Source organism: Mytilus edulis, chromosome 6 (assembly GCF_963676685.1).
Source record: "Mytilus edulis chromosome 6, xbMytEdul2.2, whole genome shotgun sequence".
NCBI classification, from domain to species: domain Eukaryota; kingdom Metazoa; phylum Mollusca; class Bivalvia; order Mytilida; family Mytilidae; genus Mytilus; species Mytilus edulis.
This window is the reverse complement of record NC_092349.1, coordinates 45,098,416-45,116,708: the sequence shown is the minus strand read 5'-3', so window position 1 is coordinate 45,116,708 and position 18,293 is coordinate 45,098,416. Positions and strand designations below refer to the sequence as shown.

General features: G+C 32.5%; 1 protein-coding gene and 1 long non-coding RNA gene across 2 annotated transcripts; one reads left to right on the top strand and one right to left on the bottom strand.

Annotated features, from left to right (window-relative positions):
* The first annotated feature begins 7,724 nt into the window (after nucleotides 1-7,724).
* Nucleotides 7,725-12,199, top strand: LOC139526101 (uncharacterized). Its single transcript, XR_011665128.1, has 4 exons — nucleotides 7,725-7,854; nucleotides 10,549-10,618; nucleotides 11,218-11,283; nucleotides 12,119-12,199. It is a non-coding gene; the product is annotated as an uncharacterized lncRNA (long non-coding RNA).
* Nucleotides 12,200-14,233: 2,034 nt separating this feature from the next.
* On the bottom strand, nucleotides 14,234-17,472 carry LOC139526416 (uncharacterized). The gene is made up of 2 exons (XM_071321563.1): nucleotides 17,406-17,472; nucleotides 14,234-16,971 (listed from the first exon to the last, which is right to left on the bottom strand). The coding sequence occupies exons 1-2, from the start codon at nucleotides 17,470-17,472 to the stop codon at nucleotides 15,071-15,073; spliced, it is 1,968 nt and encodes a 655-aa protein (XP_071177664.1). The 3' UTR covers nucleotides 14,234-15,070.
* Nucleotides 17,473-18,293: the final 821 nt, after the last annotated feature.

Below are 18,293 nucleotides of genomic sequence, written 5' to 3'. Positions count from 1 at the left end.
AAGTACATTTACATCATAAAAAAAGACAATATTAAAAGTTGTTTGATACGAATTTAAATAGGACAGATGATTTAACATTTGCAAGTGTTACAAAACCAATTCTTTGCCTTTGGAAGTCATTTTAACCTAGCACAAGTTAATGTTGCCACTTCAAACAGGAACTGCACATTTCACTGGCTTCATTTGAATCTGCATCATGTGTGCATATGATGCATATATGTAAATAGGGTTCTTTTTCTTCTCTTTATATAGTTTGACGCTCTTAATAGCTTCCCATGCATCTTTTTGGCAATACTTTTTGATTAAATCAATGTGTACAATTGAGTCCAAGCAAGAGGCAGTTAAAAGTTCAAGTCTTGCTTCAACTTGTTACTCGGTTATTAAAATGTTGTTATTAACAGCATCTGTTGCCAAATCGCTTCCAACAAACCAGTCTAATAAAAGGAATCCGATTTCTTTGGAACTTTTCTTATGAAAAGGTACACAATTGCTTTTTCGGGTACTCTTTTTTGGAAGACCGATGACAGTTTTGGTCAAACCTTTTAACCTTCCACGTTTCTTCATATTTGGTTGAAGTAACATATCCGAAACACGCGATCCACAACAGATGGAATCCAGTAGGTGTTCTTTATGTTGAGCGGTATCTCGTTATATGGGAAACTAGTTTTCGTGAATTTTCGAATATATATGAACATTATCAGTATTATTTTCTTTATTGTCTGTTTCATTTATATCATCATTGATGTATTTTGATTTTTATACGACCGCAAAATTTGAAAAAATTTTCGTCGTATATTGCTATCACGTTGGCGTCGTCGTCGTCGTCCGAATACTTTTAGTTTTCGCACTCTAACTTTAGTAAAAGTGAATGGAAATCTATGAAATTTTAACACAAGGTTTATGACCACAAAAGGAAGGTTGGTATTAATTTTGGGAGTTTTGGTCCCAACATTTTAGGAATTAGGGGCCAAAAAGGGCCCAAATAAGCATTTTCTTGGTTTTCGCACTATAACTTTAGTTTAAGTTAATAGAAATCTATGAAATTTTGACACAAGGTTTATGACCACAAAAGAACGGTTGGGATTGATTTTGGGAGTTTTGGTTTCAACAGTTTAGGAATTAGGGGCCAAAAAAGGGCCCAAATAAGCATTATTCTCGGTTTTCGCACAATAACTTTAGTATAAGTAAATAGAAATCAATGAAATTTAAACACAATGTTCATGACTACAAAAGGAAGGTGGTATTGATTTTGGGAGTTTAGGTCCCAACAGTTTAGGAATTAGGGGCCAAAAAGGGACCCAAATAAGCATTTTTCTTGGTTTTCGCACCATAACGTTAGTATAAGTAAATAGAAATCTATGAAATTTAAACACAAGGTTTATGACCATAAAAGGAAGGTTGGTATTGATTTTGGGAGTTTTGGTCCCAACAGAATAAGGGGCCCAAAGGGTCCAAAATTAAACTTTGTTTGATTTCATCAAAATTGAATAATTGGGGTTCTTTGATATGCCGAATCTAACTGTCATGACTGTGTATGTAGATTCTTAACTTTTGGTCCCGTTTTCAAATTGGTCTACATTAAGGTCCAAAGGGTCCAAAATTAAATTTAGTTTGATTTTGACAAAAAATGAATCAGTTAGGTTCTTTGATATGCTGAATCTAAAAATGTACTTAGATTCTTGATTATTGGCCCAGTTTTCAAGTTGGTCCAAATCGGGGTCCAAAATTAAACTTTGTTTGATTTCATCAAAAATTGAATAAATGGGGTTCTTTGATATACCAAATCTAACTGTGTATGTAGATTCTTCATTTTTGGTCCTGTTTTCAAATTGGTCTACACTAAAGTCCAAAGGGTCCAAAATTAAACTTAGTCTGATTTAAAAAAAATTGATATCTTGGGGTTCTTTGATATGCTGAATCCAAAAATGTACTTAGATTTTTTATTATGGGCCCAGTTTTCAAGTTGGTCCAAATCAGGATCTAAAATTATTATATTAAGTATTGTGCAATAGCAAGTCTTTTCAATTGCACAGTATTGCTCAATGGCAAGAAATATATAATTGCACAATATTGTGAAATAGCAATGTTTTTTTTAATTAGAGTTATCTTTCTTTGTCCAGAATAGTAAGCAAGAAATATCTAATTGCAAAATATTGTGCAATAGCAAGATTTTTTTTTAATTTGAGTTATCTTTCTTTGTCCAGAATCAACTTAAATCTTTGTTATATACAATATACAATGTATATTCACTTTTTACTACCAACTGATAAATTAAAATAATCTTTACCATTCAGTGATAACAAGCAGTTTTTTTACATCTTAATATTTTATGATGTATTTAAATGAGTAGTTATTGTTGCAAACTCCATTAGAAATTTTAATTGAGATTAGTTTTGGAATAAGGGAAAGGGGGATGTGATTAAAAAAATTGGGTTCAATTTTTCTCATTTGAAATTTCATAAATAAAAAAGAAAATTTCTTCAAACATTTTTTTGAGAGGATTAATATTCAACAGCATAGTGAATTGCTCTAAGAGAAAACAAAAATTTTAAGTTCATTAGAACACATTCATTCTGTGTCAGAAACCTATGCTGTGTCAACTATTTAATCACAATCCATGTTTAGAGCTGAATCCAGCTTGAATGTTGTGTCCATACTTGCCCCAACCGTTCAGGGTTCAACCTCTGCGGTCGTATAAAGCTACGCCCTGCGGAGCATCTGGTTAAAATATATCTAATTTGATAGTTAGAAGTTTAAGTGTTTTTTATATGAGTAACAGTAACAAAAGTTTTTAAATATAACATTTTGATATTTAATTATTATTTTTACATTTTAATTCCAGTGAGATATAATTTAATCTGATTTTAAATTATTATTAAGCTTTTTTATTCTCCATTAATCACACCAATCAACAGTTTTATTCAGTGCCGGCTAAATAGCAAATTTGCTATTTTGCCGGTGCCGGTCAAATAGCAAATTTGCTATTTAGCCGGTGCCATTCAAATAGCCACTGCCTTATTTTTACTTATGAGTTTGAATGTCCCTTTGGTATCTTTCGCCCCTCTTTAACTTTCAGGTGACATCATTGGGTGATAAAAAATAATTCATAATTGGTGTATATATCATGTACAGTTACAAAGTTATGTGATATGCTTACAAATATCCCCTAAAGTACAACATCCCGAGTGTAGAAATTCAGTACTCAGCCTCCCCCTTTTTTGTATCCTCCACATATGTGTTCATGTGTCCTGTGTGCACTATAGTCCTTCTCCTATATATAATGCTATATTTTATCTGTAGGACCATAAGCATGTGAAGAAACAAGACTGACAGAAAAACAAGTAAATTCTCATAATTGCCTGTGCCTTCCGTCTCTTCTCCTGAAATATTTTGGTAGAAGTCCTTTCCTTTTGACGATCAGCTACACCAGGGCCAGGTTTTACTAATATTAAGGTTGGAACTGCTCCAGGCTTCAGTGTGGGTCTTCCAGATTTAAACCCCAGGGATTCAGCCATCAGATTCCTTTCAAAACAATCTTGTTCAAAATGTTCTTCACAAACAACTCTGCCTTTACTCCACACAAAAGTTTCGATTTTCAGTTTATCATTGCGCAAATGATCTATCCAAAGTTTGCAGAGTTTACGTTTCTCGCTAGATTTTAACGGATCTGGTATTTCAAAAAAGCTCTTCCCACACTTTCCTCTTTCATTTACACAATTGATAGCTTGACAAGACGGCATAATATCGTATTGTTGAAAGAAAAATTTGATGAATATGGTTGGTTCTGGTTAGACCGGAACAGTAGGGATGACGTGGCAAATTTTAACTTCTGTACTGAGCTCCTCAAAATGTCGATATCCAGTAATTGGCGGGAAATTTAAAAATTTTATATTTAAACTAACGGGTTTGACATTTCTGAGCATAATTTTGAATAACTTTAAACAGTAAACCTTATTATTAACAATAATTCTTTCAACTGAGCTAAAAAAAAAATTTGGGTTTCCTTCTCCTTTAAGATTGCATATTTTTATTTCAGGTTGTATTGTTGTTAAACTATTCAATTTCATATATTAAAGTTGAAAATTGAATATTTTTTTGTATTGTTATTTCACAACTGAAATATCCACATTTTTTGAAAATGACCCATGTAACGAGCAAACACAATTTTAAAATATCAGACATGTATAAAGGCATGTACAAACCAATAAATATTTTAAATAAATGCATGTGGTTTGATCGCCAATGAAACAACTCTCAATCCAAGTCACAATGAATAAAAAAAAATAAACAAATATAGGTCAACATACAGCCTTCAACATAGAGCCAAGGCTTACATTTTGTACACCAAACAGCAAGCTATTTAAAGGAACCAAAAATGTAAAAAACAAAAGTCTCATCTACAACATGAGAAAGGAGAAACACCTATGAACCACATCAACAAACGACAACCACTGAATAACAGGCCTGTACATAAACAGTGCATAAAAATGCATACATCGCATGTACATGTATATACAAATGTATATCAGTTTAATAAAGGAAATTTACTATGCATTTCAATTTAATTTTCTTACTATCAACCAAGCTTACAATAAATCGTACACGTTTAACCATTGTTAGTTTGTACAGATATTGTTTTCACTTACCTAAATATGCAGACATTTCAGCAAAATCTGTCTCCGTCCAGTTTGTATCATTTCGTCCGGCTAGCTGCTGTTTGCGTGTTGCAAGGTTGGTCTCTTGGGCATGTTTACTAATCATGTCTGTGCCAGTTCACTAACATCAGCATTCAATAATACTTGAGGTCCGGTACGTTCGTTAAACTGTCGAACATTTATATCTTGATTGGCCTCGCTCCATATTATCTCATTCGGTATCCGGTCGTTCCGGCCCGAAACCGATCCGGCCCCAAGTCATTCAATCCGGCCCAAAGTCGATCCGGCCCAAGTCGATCCGGCCCACGTCGATCCGGCCCCAAGTCGATCCGGCCCCATAATAAAATATGAATAAACTATATTCACTATGTGGACGAATTTGTCACAAATTTGAACAATATAAACGGAATTTGCAAAAGGTGTCGATGATGGATGACAACAGGTAAAGTGAAGTATTGGAGTACCAGTTAAAGAACTATTTTAAATCGGTACGAAACTGAGTGGTATTGTGTCTGTGTGTATAGCAGCTCCAACATATTCTAAAATGTGAAGATATTTTCCATGTTGACTTTGAATGTCATGGCGATTTTTATTTTATTTACTTCTCACACAGAGTAGCTAAATAAATATTTACAGTCCAATGGAACCGTTAAAATTTAACTCATCATAATGTCTTGACGTTGTTTAACCAAATCATTAGTCTATAATTGGTTTGTTTATTCAACAATTGTCTGATGATTGTGAACTAAGGTAATGCCACTGGTAATCACTTATTCAATCAAAGCCTGATTAATTAAAGGAACGTAATCAACAAGGTCTTTATAGTTTGATCTTTTGTTTGGTATAAATCATAAGTATTAATTGTATATTTTTTTTTTCAGGTAACATCAGATGCTTCTATAACACTTGTTTTTTTTTGTAATATCGAATATAGTCGATATATTTTTCTTAAAGTTGACAATATTTTGAATATTTGTGTGTAGATAAATAAAAACAAGTTATAGGAGTGTCCATTATGCTTTTGCAAGAAAATAACATGACATTGAATGCACAAGGATTCGGCAAATCAAACAACAGAAATTAAAAGAAAAACAAGTTTGTATGTATCAGCTTGGGGATCGGCTTGTTCCGTTGTGTATATGTAACTATTTGTTATATACGTTTTAATATAATTATACAATAATCTTGAAAACTTGTAATAAAAACATAATCAACCTAGTTGTTTTATACTCATCTAAAAAATATTTTTCAAAGGCCTTTTTTCATTTTTTTTAACGTACACCTTTTACATTATTATAATAAAAATCATAAACATTTATGAATTACAATTAATATATATCTTTATCTCTATTCCTTATAAATGTATTATTTATTGGGGCCGGATCGACTTTACATATGGGCCGGATCGACGTGGGGCCGGATCGACCCGAAAGCATCTCATTCATGTCAGCATGTCAGTATCATCATTTCCATCCTCCTGATCCTACAAGATTTCATCATCAATATCATCTTCCTCCTCGCTAACCAACGGTTCATCTATATCAGATACATTCCCGTTATCCTCACCTTCAATACTTTCGTCGTCTGATATATTTTGAAGGGCTGGTCCAGACGCAATTTGTTCCTAAACATCCCATACACTCGGCCTGCCGGAGGCCGCCATATTTGTTATTGTTGTCTGTTATTAATACATTTGTGTGCATGTGAGAATCTCATGAATATTCATCGATTAAGTGTATAATGACCGCCCATTTCCTACGATAAGCACTGGCACTTGTCTCATTTATTGATTTTTAAATGTCACAACATTTATTTGTACGTTAAATTTTTACATTAACGTTTTGAAGACAAGATACATGAAAAGCGTAGGAAAGCGTAGTTGCGGGGGAAGGGGATAAGCGTAAAAAGCGTATACGCGGTGTAAGGATTGGGGGTAAGCGTAAAAAGCGTATATGCGTGGTAAAGTATTAAGAGCCATTCTCTGTAAGGACCAAAATTAGTGTTCACACCTATGTCACAGATTTTTACCATTCTTTGTACACATACTACATAACTAATATACTTAACAAATAACACTTTAGAAATTGATTTTGGGCTTTGTTACTATGGAAATGGTGGCCATTTTGATTTCGGGCTTTTTTTTCAATGGAAATTCTAAAAAATTTCCTTAAAATCAATGCTTATTTCCCCTTAATCCTGACAATAAATGATGCAAACAATCAGTATCACATCTAAAAGCTGTTATTCGGTCATTCGAGGTACCGGTTATCTTTGCCTTTCTAAAAATATATCATACATTTGGCTGACAATTGTGTACATGTGCTTTTTTTCTATTGGAGAAGGGGGTGATTCTGACATCTAAATGAAAACCAAATTTCACCAAAATTCACAAACTCCGAAACAGTGGTGACATCTGGTGACATCTGGCTACGCTTCTTTACACAGAGAAAGGGAAGTATGACCCGAACGATAACGCTGTATGGAGTTTGCAAAATTCATTGAAGCTTTGACAAAATTTCCGAGATAGTTTATAGAAAATATTGCCGAAATCATGAAGATAAACCCCCCATTTAAAAATAAAAAAGAATTCAGGTATGTGTTTTTTTTTATTTAAGAAAAAAAATGTGGATTAAAAATTGAAAAAAATCAACTATGTTTCTATGAATTATCTCCCCTTATGGTTCTTCTTCATTGAAAACATAAAGGAACAACAGGAAGTACAAGGTTTAATGCCCACAATAAAGTGCAGACGAAATGCAGACACTGATAAAACCATCATAATGTTGGTAAAAACAAGATATATCAAGGTAGATACTATGGAGTGCAGTTTCTCTCCAAAGTTTGTGGATTGTGATGAACTCATTTATAAACCTCTTGCCAAACACTGAAACAGTGAAACACAGGCAGTACATTCCAAATATTTGCTATTTTGTCTGAGAATGGTCTAAACCACCAGTAGCTCCAGATCTTCACATCAATATTGTATATTTTACCAGCCCTTTCAATTAAATGAAGAAAAAAACCAATTCAAAATGTGCACGTCGCATGTTATGCCAACATTTGAACAAAAAGTTTTCATCCAGATATTGACCACATCAAGGATTCTGGACTCAAGTCGTTACCTTACAGAACTAGCCTTAAACTAGCAAGTAGTGGACCAAAGGAAAAGGATTTATTCATCTTATTAACTAGACAGAATGTGGGAAATAAAAAGAACTTGACATGACCTCCCCCTTTTCCCCCTTTTATAGTTTTGATTAGTTTATGTAATATTTAAATTTTCATTATCATCATTCATCATTGATTATTTGTTAAACATATTCTCAATTACTAAGACAATGTAAACATGTCTTTTAATGAAAAAATGGAGCACTTTCTATGTACAATGTATTAAATTAGTTTCAAAACAGATATTTAATTTACCTCCTTTCAGTTTTATAAGTGTAAGACTTGGGGTCCGCTAATTTGTTATGTATCATCTACTTTTTACACATTTTCTATATTTTTAAAACAAATACTTATTCTGTACAATTCTAAGGAAAATGATTTTATATTAAAATTTAGATTTCTGTAATAATTTGATTTCTTTTTAATGTTTGTCCTTCATTCTGTGATTAATAATTAAGTCTCCCAAACAAAGTTTGGAGACTTATTGTTTTTGCTCAGTTCTTATTATTTTTATTATTCTTCTTCTTCTTCCTCTTCCGCCACTTTAAAAAATGAACTTGTCCGCAGCGTTTCTCCAAAACCGCTTGTCAGATTGACTTAGAATTTCATAAAATGGTAGACTAACATGTCTAGGTGAGCCATCAATCTTTCGTTTGTGCATTGGGGTCAATTAAGGGGTATTTTGGGGGGTAGAAAGGAGGAAGGGGTTTACTATAGAACCCTATGGGATTTTATTTTCTAAAATTTTCAAATGAATATAACTTGAAAACTGTAAGTAATAGATACATGCAGTCTTCAGAATTGATTAAAGGACAATAAAACAAATCACATGAAATATAGGGGGAGTCCCTGGGAGTTCATCCCCACCCCCTTCAATTTTAGAATAAGCTTATATTTTGTAAACTGTCCAGATCCCCACCCCTAAACCATATATATTCTTGAATGGGACGATAAAACAAATCAAATGAAATTAATGGGAGGTCCCAGGGGGTCATCCCCACCCCAGTCAATTTGAGAATGTGATATTATCTTGAAAACGGTCCAGATTCCCACCCCTAAACTACATATATTCTTGTAGGAGACAATAAAACAAATGAAATTAAATTAAATTAAAGGGAAGTCCCTAGGGGGTCATCCCTACCCCCTCTTGTTTGAAAACTTGTAAACGGTCAACATCCCCACCCCTAAACCATATATATTCTTGTAGGGGACAATAAAACAAATGAAATGAAATTGAAGGGAAGTTCCTAGGGGGTCACCCCACCCCCTCTTATTTGAAAACTTGTAAACGGTCAACATCCCCACCCCTAAACCATATATATTCTTGTAGGGGACAATAAAACAAATAAAATGAAATAAAAGGGAATTCCGTAGGGGGTCACCCCACCCCCTCTTGTTTGAAAACTTGTAAACGGTCAACATCCCCACCCTTAAACCATATATATTTTTGTAGGGGACAATAAAACAAATGAAATGAAATAAGAGGGAAGTCCCTAGGGGGTCACCCCACCCCCTCTGGTTTGAAAACTTGTAAACGGTCAACATCCCCACCCCTAAACCATATATATTCTTGTATGGGACAATAAAGCTAATCAAATGAAATTAAAGGGAAGTTCCTGGGGGTTGCCCTACCCCGTTCAATTTGAGAATGTGCTATAATCTTGTAAACGGTACAGATTCCACCCTTAAACCATATACATTCTTGTAGGGGACAATAAAACAAATGAAATGTAGGTAAATTCCCTGGGGGTCACCACCACCCCCTCTTGTTTGAATACTTGTAAATGGTGGAGATCCCTACTCGTAAGCCATATATATTCTTGTATGGGACAAAAAAATCAAATCAAATGAAAATGGGACCATGGGAGCTTTGTTTGGGAGACTTCGTAACAGCATCCTGTTACAATTACTTCTTGTCTATATTGTATTACCTTATTATTTTGTTTTCCACAGTTACTCTTCTTACTTTTGCATCCCATTATTAACTATTTTAATTATGTGTGCTTATTTATCTCCAATCATAATGTTCATAATTATTTTTTAATTCAATAATTGGGCATTATATTAATTATTCTTTGTTTGGTAAACCCTATTAAGCCCCTATATTTTATGTCACCTGTGAAACAATCATTGATACTATTTTTAAAATTGACTACCGTATTAACATTCCCCACTCAGTAGCCTGAATTTAAGGATGAGTGCATGGTTTAATCTATTATTTTTACAATTTATGAATTATTTGATATTTATTTCAAAACAGTACTTTAGCTGTAAAATTGTCAAAACTTTAAAACTCCTATTTACATAACACCATGGTTGTGAATATAAATATTTGATTTCCATTCAATATCACCCTTCCCACCCCCAGACCCAAGATTAGATGTGTATTCAATATCCCTCCTCCCCACCCTGAGATTTGATAGGGTTTTTAAAACATCCTAGATAAGGAGTATCTTTTAACAATGTTTTGAAGCTGTAAATAACCAGCTTCCCCAAAAATGTTAAATTGAAAAAAAAATATTCTAGAAAAAATTGTATAATGATAGAAAATAGATGAGTACTCTGTTGAACATCTATGTATGGTTAAGTACCTTTCACTTAAACAAATGTATAATTGGTATGCAATATTAATAAATCTTGAACAGCAATACATGTATAGATTAACACAGAACTTGTTTCAATGTTTTACTGTAGTTTTATAAATAATTGCTATCATTTTTTCCAGCATGTTGTGCTTTGTTTCTAAAGAAAATAAGAATAGATGTCAATGATGCAGTACTTGAAGGGGAAATGAGGTAATAATAATATATTGTTTAAAAGTAATCCTTGTATCTTCACAAAAGGTTCAGCATGTGTTTAGTAATAATATTATGATATATGTCATACAAAGTCTTCACATACCAGGATAGAGACTCATTGCTACATTCGCTGAGTCGCGCAGGAAGGCTAGAAAAAAATTTATATTGGAGAGTCCTATCCTTTTCACAAATTGCACCTAATTTATTTAACAAATGATACTAAAACTGTATATTTTTTGTCTATGAAAAAATAAGCATTTTAACAAAAATTACAAAACTTATTTGCTGTTTATATTGCTGATTTTTATTTTTATATCCATTTAAATAAGCTGAATCAATTTAATTGTTGTGTAAATAATTATTATTCTCACATAATCAAAAATATAAATTTACTTCCACTATAGAAAATATTTTGTTAAACTGCTTATGCCTTATATATTTAGTAAGATACAGTGATTGAATATGAAGGGAATTAATTGCTGTTTAAATTTATATTTTGCTATTTAATTTTTATTACAAGCAAATATTTCAGCTTATTATAGATCATCTGTTAGTATTTAGATCCTGTTAGTATTAATTAAAATTTTATTTTAAAGGTTAAATCAACAAGAAGAAAAGGGAATCTGCCAACATATCAAGAAAAGATGGAAACAACAGAAGATGTATGTTATCAGACCACATCAACCCACTTTAGTATTTTTTTTATTCTTCCAAAATAATTTATCCCTGTATTTCCCAAAAACAATCCATTTAAGAAAATTCTATTTATACATGTACTATGAACTATAATTAACTTTATATTTTATGCAATTGCTGAGCAATGTTATCTAACATCAGGACAGATTCAGATTCACTATTTTATTATAGTCTCACTACTTGAAATACATAAATATACAGTACATACAAAGTATATACACAATATAAGACAGCCAATATACAAATATAAAATACAAGTACCAAGACATCTAACATAAGGGATATTTTCCATTTAACAAAGTTCCATAACTCATCAGTTCAAAGGTAAAATTTGTCACAATCAGAAGTGCTGACATCCATTATTCCTAAGGTTGTGAAATCATTGTAATAAATCTTCCACTCTCAATTTTATTCCTTTAAAGAAATTTTATCAATGCAAACTTTTAATGGAAAGGTGTTCAGAAAGCAAATGTTATATCATAAAGTGATTGCATAGAATTGAACCCCCAGAAACTATTACTTGCAAAAATAAAATATTTTTTTGCTGTATAATTGCCAATGAAAAATATCTCTACTAGAGATCAAAGAACATAGAAGTAAACAGTATACATGTAGGTCAGCTATGATCACTTAGAGTCAATATTGTATGTGCCCATAACTGAGTTTTATTGTAGCTACAAATGTTCCTCTGTTTTTTTTTTAAACTTTTCAAAACCAGATTTATTTGACATATTCCTCAGAATAAACAGGGGAAATAGCAATTTAGCATGAAGTCATCATGCAGGAACCTTTTATTTTCAGAGTGTCAGATGTAACACAGGCAAGAATTTAAGTGAATGAAACAGCATCACTTCTAAAAGTAGCATGGAATTTTTATCACAGGTATTATTTAGACAGACAGATTGAAAAGTGTTTTGCCTTTTAAATCAACAACAACAGTTTTTTAAATCAATATTTTAAAAATGTGTTTAAACATTTTACTCAACCCCCACAAACTAGCTATATATAGGATTGCCCTTCTTTTGGCAAAAGGGGGGTGGGGAGGGGGTATTTATCTAATAAACAATCTTTTGTTCAGTTCCAGTCAAAATCATTTGGGAATCTATACTTAATACCAATTTTAATGGTTACAAGTGATTATAGCATTAATTGGCCAAAATTAGAGCAAAATATTTCTTTTAATCAGAAATATCTATGCAATAGGGAGAAACATGACTCAGAAAAAATACTTTTCAATTACTTTGTATGAATTGCTTATTTCTTGACCCTTTTCAATGCGATTTTATTCTTGAATTTTTTTTTTTTTTAATGTGCTGAATCTAAACATGAATTAAGTTTTGGAATTTTGGGTCCCATTTTTAAATTGGTCCATTGAGGGTCCAAAATTAAGCTTTGTTTGATTTTATCAAAAATAGAATTATTGGGGTTCTTTGATATGTCAAAGATAACTGTCTATTAAGATTTTTAATTATGGATCCCGTTTTCAAATTGATCTACATTAATAAGGTCCCAAGGGTCCAAAATTAAACTTAGTTTGATTTTATCAAAAATGTAATTCTTGAGGTTCATCAATAAGCCCAATTTAACTGTGTATTTCCAAAATTAAACTTAGTTTGAATTTTACAAAAAAATAATTTAAGGGGTTCTTTTACATGCTGAATCTAAGCATGTATTGTGATTTTTGGGCCCTGTTATCAAATTTGTCCATATTGAGGTCTAAAGGTTCCATAATTAAACTTTGTTTGATTTCATCAAAAATTGAATTCCTGGGGTTCTTTGATACGCTCAATCAAACTGAGTATTTAGATTTTTGATTTTGGGTCCCAATTTTGAATTGGTCTACATTAAGTTCCAAAGGGTCCAAAATTAGGCTATTGGTACTTTACGGAACGGAACGGAACGGAACGGAATTTCATTTAAGGTATCCAAAGGGGGCATTTATCAAAATTTCGAAAAATCTTTAAAACAAAACAAACTTTAAAATTTTTGTGTTTTACGGTTTTCCATATACAAATAACACAAATGTATACTTAATCTCATCTTCACAGGTGAAATGTGTAATAATGTATAACATCGGGAAATATTCTGTAGATGAATATGTCGGATTGTACTGATAAATTATCATGAAATTAACGCATTTGCAAGTCATGCATTATGATATCTAGACTGACCTCACGTCGTCCTTGATTAGAGACAGTGATCCAGTTGAATCTGATGTAAACTTTTTAATTTATTTTTCCGTTCCGTTCCGTTCCGCAAAGTACCAATTGCTCTGAGGAATTGGTATTTAACGGAAAAAACGGAAACAGACATCTTTAATGTAATTAAAGCAGTATGATAAAAAAAAAATTGTCTGACACCTCTTTTTGCATGAGTGGTATGTGTTTTAGATAGCATTTTCGGAATACAAATCAGGAAAAACTGGATTATTTTTTGCCATCCATGTTTTGACACATGCACCGGAAATTGAAAATGATTTACAAGACTGGTTGGTACCCAATGTAAGATATATATTATGCATTTTCCTCGAATAACGTTTTTATATAGAAGATATTTCATCGTCTAAGTCAATTTAACATAGAGGACAAGGTTTGTTTAAGTGAAAGTCGGTCTAAACTGAAAAACAGTTATTCTGTCGGAGTTGTAATCAAAACATTTTTCACATAAAAGGCTGAATGTCATGCATACATACATACTCAAAAAAAAGTTAAGCAAATATGCTCAAATATAATACACTTGTAAACACATTTGAACGGCAAAATTGTATAGGAACAGACAGTCTGGTCTAAAATACCTTAGGTAAATATCATAAATTGAACCTAGATGTTTGCATGCTCAAAATATCAATCATTACTTGTATACCATATAAAAACTACAACTAAAGAGGTTCAATCATTACCTGTATACCATATAAAAACTACAACTAAAGAATAAAAACATTCAAACACATTTTAAGTAAATACTAATACACTGTTGTCTCTCCTATTTAGAATTGTTAGCAGCATAATTCAATTTTTAATATCAGACTCTTTTAGTGTCTACACACATTAGGTTGAAGGACACCACAATGTTATACCATTATAAAACCACGAAATCAAACATATCTTTCAGTAACTGCCTGTGACATTCCTGTAGCTGAATATCACCAGTCCTGATCAATTCATTCCAAAAATATGGATATCGTTTTATTATACATTCTCTTTTAACACAGCAGTATCTTTTTCCCATTTTTTTTAAAGTTGGTTTCCAAACTGTTTTGCCATTCTTCTCGACACTTGGATAAACATATCTTTCATTATGACTGAATGCAATATTGTATGGGGAAAGAGCCTTTTTTGATAAAAGACATGAACATGAAGCACAGTTAACTTCCTTTGTTATATTGTTCAGATATTCAATGCAAAATGGTTCATCATTGTGAAAAATTTCATTCATCTGGAAAGGTCTTCTTATGTTTAGATTTATTTCCGTCGGTAAATGAACTTCATGTTGAATAGGTTGTTTAACCACATTCTGTGAACCTTTTCGTGGTTTTTTTACTCTCTTCTCTCCCGCAGATGGGCTTGTGTTTCTATTTATAGCCAACACTGGGCTGTATTTTCTTTTCTTTAACAATTCTTCAAGTAAAGATTTACCATCTGCTGCAGCCAGAACATGGCCACACAGTTTCATCTTGTCAAACAATTTACAAGAACAGGCAAACTGATCAGCTTTGATTGTTACCATAAATGCTTCCTTTGTGTACACAACACACTAACTTTCTTTATCAACATCTGTTATTTTACCGTGTGATAAGATTTTTTCTGCAGACTCCCATATTTCCATGGTTAAGTAAACTGGGATGTTTGTCAAAAGATCAGCCAGCTCTTCTGGTTCCTTTGATAGCTTTACAAATATAGCTTCTTCATCGCTAATATTACTTGGCATTATTATCTTATTAACATGAATTTGTCTCTGTTCAGGCGTCATTGATTTCCAAACACTTGGATGAATCTCATAATTTTTGAAAGATTTGGCAATTCTATACTCTCCATGGCTATAAATAGCCTTGATTAGTTCTCTCTCTTGTGGTAAAACCACCTTTCTATACACAAGGTCATGAACGGAAGCCTGGTCCGTGAATTTTCCACCAATAGATTCTTTTAAAACGGAGTTCATGGACTCCGCTCTTTGGTTTTCATATTTATTTGGTGGATTACCTAAACCAGCATTAACTCTAACTTCTCTCCCCATGCATTTAATAAAGGTTTCCATCAAAGGGCGAACTCTAAATCCTTTTGATTGTAAGTAATCTTTAAAATCTGGTGTCCATGAATGTGATATTTCATTATATTGTTTATAATAGTCCTTCTCAGGTGAGTCAACAAGCCCATTAAACCTTATACTACCAATTTCATAACCTAAAATGTCTTTAACAATTTGTTTTGAGTTGCTTACCTTCGCATTCTTCAATTCAACCTCCAAATCTTCCTTCAGATGATTAAAACATCTGAGGTGTATATTTTTACCCTTTTCAATAGGGAATGTAGCCTCAAATCCCATTTCTAAAGCATACTCTCCATCTGTTCCATATATAAGACTATTAACCCCATGTTTCCTCAGTTGATTAGACAGATACTGATAGTCTGATGATGTTCTACTGGTTGTTGTCATCATTCCTACAAAAAGAGAAGGATGCTTGAGGTGGTCATCCTTGTGTACAAATACTGGATGTGCTAGACTTAGGCAGGTAGTGTAGAACGGTCCAACGTTATAGGTCATATCTATTGCAAGCTGCGCTTTATATCTTGAGGAGACGGAACAGTACTTTTTTATCCAATTTAAATGACCAGTCGTTGCTGCAAAAGTGTTTGGATGAATTCTATCTTTGCTCTTGCTACTTGAGAAGTCTACACCTTTAACAAAATCGCTCGTGTCCATTGATAATATTAATTTTTCAAAGTCAGCATTTTTAAGTTTACCAGTGTTTCTTGATTTCTGTGTATTTTGTTCTTTTTTCTTGACATTATATATCTGCTGTCTGTCACGTGGTGAATCACTGGGAGAGCTGTCGTCTAAAAATCTAACATTTTCTGTTTCGATGGAATTAATAACCTGTTTTGGTGGTAAATTTGTAACCAAAGATTTCTCTCTATCCAAGATACTCTGCTTTGTTCTCATGTAGAGTTCGTGTCGCAAATTATTTCCGTGTGGTCTCAAACTATTCCTACAGTCACCAATGTACTGAATGACTGCGTAATGACAAATTTTATTTGACTGGTAAACTTTGGAAATAATGCGTGTACCTATGGTCCGTCCGGACTCCAATTTATCGCTGTAGTATTTTTTCACAAGGAAGTTACCGTCTTCATTTATAATGTGGTCTTGCATATCTTTAGTCTTGCGAGCAATTGTTTTTGCCCCTACAATTTTATCATTTGAATATGCCGCTTTAACCAATACTGAAGGAGAGGAATGCCTGTCGTATATCCCACTATCATCGCATGTTAAATCTTTAGGATTTACTTTATTCAAATCAACCAGAAAAATTGCATTTTCTACTGGTGATGGAACCTTCCAGCATACATGCTGGTTATTATCATTCACACACAAAGATAGAATTTCTTCAACTGTAAGACCCTTTTTTGTTCTTCTATACACTGGACATGAAGAGTCTGTAAAAATTAGATTACAAGATATTAACTTTTTATCATTTTGTACAAAATGTTATTTACTGGGAGACATGCATATTTTACATCAGTATTAGAGCACATTTGCACTTTGTCGAACATTGTAAGTATTTTTATTTTCCATTAGCCTCTGTTACGCAAATATAAATGAGTGCTTACTTATAGACTCTAAGTAAACTAATTTTCCAGAAAGAAAATGATGAATGTGTTACGTAGAGAGATAGTAATCCCAATATGTTTACTTTGCTTAGCAGGAAGTGACACACAAAATGAATCCCAATATCAGATTTTTTTTTGTAAGATTATACTTAATTATTAAGCGAAGAAAACTTAATATGATATTTTGGTTGCATTGGGTATAATGATTTTGTTATTCAGAATAAATTGCACATGCACATCTGCAGGTTGTGTACACCAACTGTGTAAAGTTGTATCAATATTGATTAACTTGTAAGGAGTAGTTGGTTTTACAAGACTTGTTGCCATTTATTGCTATATTAACTAGGTAAATTCAATTATCTCCCTTGAAATAATTCCGACTAGAAATATTTTCTTCATCCACATCTTCAGGTTGTGTACTACTTTACTACAACTGCGTAAAGTTTCATCAATATTGGTCCATCCATTAAAGATGAGGTGAGCTTACAAAATTATGATTGACAGACAGACAGACAGACAGATGGACGGAGGTGGACAGACAGACCGGGTGATTCCTATATACCCCCAAAAACTTTGTTTTTTGGTGGTATAATGAAGACTGATTCCAAATTTCAGTAAGTCTGGATTAGCAGCTCTTAAAAAATTTAAGTAACATTATTGTATGGTTATTAAAAGTTGTAATTTTAAGAATTTAGTAAACAGGTAGTTGCTGAACCATTAATCTGAAATAAAATCACACTGTAAAATGTGATAATATTAAGCTTGATTCTAAATTGAGCCAGCCAAGATCTGTAGTTCCTGAGGAAAATTGGACGAACATTTCATGGGATTGCATTTTTACAGATGGTTGAACTGTGATAATATCTGATATGTTAAGTCTTTTGCATAAAGAATACTGAATCAGTAAAAATATTTATTAATGAAACATCCTCGAGCAAATAATTTTGGTAAAATGCTTTTAATGAAACGGTTTGTTATAATATGAATAAATTCACAAAGATATTTGTACTAGCTTTAAAATATTTACAATATATACAAAGATCTTTCCTATTAGAAGATATTCTTCTTAAATGTTTTCAAGAACTATGATGAATAGTCAGTATAACATTGTGTTTAATGAGTAAATCGCAATTAATCTTTTATCACTT